The 2,126-nt window shown below is 51.1% G+C and overlaps 1 protein-coding gene across 1 annotated transcript in view; it reads left to right on the top strand.

The window, feature by feature from the left end:
- Nucleotides 1-1,898, top strand: part of RNF220 (ring finger protein 220) — a 47,256-nt gene extending 45,358 nt beyond the window's left edge. Inside the window, exon 9 of the mRNA XM_010139525.1 lies at nt 1,297-1,898. Within this exon, the coding sequence (XP_010137827.1) occupies nt 1,297-1,368 (72 nt within the window). The 3' untranslated portion in view covers nt 1,369-1,898. The remainder of the gene's footprint in view (nt 1-1,296) is intronic.
- Nucleotides 1,899-2,126: the final 228 nt, after the last annotated feature.

Genomic DNA, 2,126 nt, shown 5'->3' with positions numbered 1-2,126 from the left:
AGTACCATATAAACGGAACAAGAGCGGGGGGGCGGCTCCGGGCCCCCCCCTGCCACTCAGTTCACATGCTGCAGGCTGCTGTGCTCACTGAAACACGCCCTGCTAAGGGAGGACAGCAGCATCGCTCAGCTGAACAGCTTCAGTTCTACCAGCGAGCTCCGTGCAAGCCAGCATGCTCCCACACAGCACCCTGCATCCCTGTCAGCTCACTTGTCACACAGAGCACTGGGCATTAGCTGCTGGAAGGGCCTAACAGCAGTGAGCAAAACTCGGGGTACTTGGACAAAGCCTGTGCTCGGGTCTGTGCGGTGTGAAGTCATTCTGAGGCTGCAGTCGGGGTGGAAAGCCAGGGCATCCCAATTTCCTGTGCTGCTGGTGCTGTAGATAGGAGTCTGCCTCACAGCAGAGCCATCTTTCTGTCATTTTCCCCATCAACTGTCTGTCACATCTGCCAATCTAGTGATGACCAGTTTAGGTTGACCCCGATTCTGAGGCTTATTAACACCCTCTTGCTGTCAGGCTCAGTGACAGATGACACATCAGCCCTTGTTTTATTTCATGTAGTGTTCATGTCGGCCGCCCATTACCTCACCTCACATCACATCACAGTTTGCTGTTTTCAGCTCACCTTGGCAGAACAGACTCATCTCCACAGCATCTCTGAGAGCTGGCGGGGAGGAGGTGGGACTGGCATTTCCTTCCTGCCAGCAGCTCTGGGGCTTTTGCAGGATGGCTGAGGCAGTCGTCCAGCATGCTGCCCTGAAAGGCATGGTCCAGCCCCACCATGAATGGGTTTGGTTGTCCCAGGTGAAAACCACACTTGTTCCAGCTGGGCTGGTTTTCTGCCTGCTCAGTGACCTGAACTGCCTCATCAAGGGCTGCAGGTGAGCGGGGGAGGCAGAAGGAAGCAGATCTGCCTGGCAGCCAGTGGTAACAGTGCAGTGGGATGGGACTCGGGCTGCTCCATCTGCAGAGATGACTCTCCTCGGAGCTGCTTGCCGAGTTTGGTGACACACCTTGGCTCTGGGTTTCAGCCTCTCGCAGAACTCCTGCCTGCCCAGCTGCCTTGTGTGAGGGACTGGAGTGGACAAGAGCCTTGCAGGGCCAGCAAGAAAGGCATTGGGTCTCCCCCTTCTCACAGCTTGTGCCCACTGCATGGCCCTGCCTGGAGGGGAAGAGGGGTGGCCCTGCTGCCTGTGCTCCTGTGCCGCTCCCTCTGAGATTCCAGGCCAAGGGCAGGGTCACACGGGTTGTCCTTCGCTCTCTCACACTGTTTGTCTTGTCTTCTGGCTGCAGGGTGCCAAGAAGCTCTGTCCCCAGTGTAACACCATCACGTCTCCTGGAGACCTTCGGCGCATCTACTTATGAAGGACCCAGCGGGAGGGCGGGACCCAGCTACTTGGCTCAGCTCATCACACCAAGGGGGAGAAGAACGACAGCAACAAAAAAAAAGACGTTTTAAAATTTAAAGAAAAAACAAACCAGAGACTCCAGACATGGACTCAAGGATACAAGGAGCAGTGGGGAGCCTCGGCTCCCAGGTCCCACATGTTGAGACCTCCTTCAGCATCTGCAGCGGGCAAACCCAAACCCTTTGTTGTGAAGCCCCCTTTTTTAAAACCAGTATTCCCCATCCACCCGTTCCCTGGAGCTGGCTTTGCATCGCGGATGGCTCGTGAGCCCTCCTTTGGACTGAGTTGTTGACCACTCTGCCCCCAGGAGACTGGGGAAGGGACCCTTGACAGAAAGATGTTAAATAACCTGTAACTTGTGTTCTTTGTTCAGTTTTTTTGTTTCGGTTTTTTTCTTTGTTTTGGTTTGCTTTTTGGTTTGGTTCTGTTTTGGTTTTTTGTGGTGTTCTAGTGATAAAAAAAGGTTTAAAGAAAAAAAAAACACACACCCAGGCAGAAATGAAGCACATGTAATATAGATTATATATGTTTACAATGTTGTGTATAAATGGGATAGACTCAAACATTACATACTAATAAGTTTCCCTTTCTTTTTTTTGGGTTGTATTTTTTTTAAAGAAGAAAAAAATGAGCAGAGAACATTAAACCCATATTTTTCTTGGTTCAGCAAAGTTTTGGCATTAAAGTCATTAGTTTAAAAAAAGTATATATATA

Source organism: Buceros rhinoceros, unplaced genomic scaffold (genome assembly GCF_000710305.1).
Source record: "Buceros rhinoceros silvestris isolate BGI_N320 unplaced genomic scaffold, ASM71030v1 scaffold36287, whole genome shotgun sequence".
NCBI lineage: Eukaryota > Metazoa > Chordata > Aves > Bucerotiformes > Bucerotidae > Buceros > Buceros rhinoceros.
Note: the sequence above shows the minus strand (reverse complement) of the source record. Positions and strands in the feature narration are given on the sequence as shown.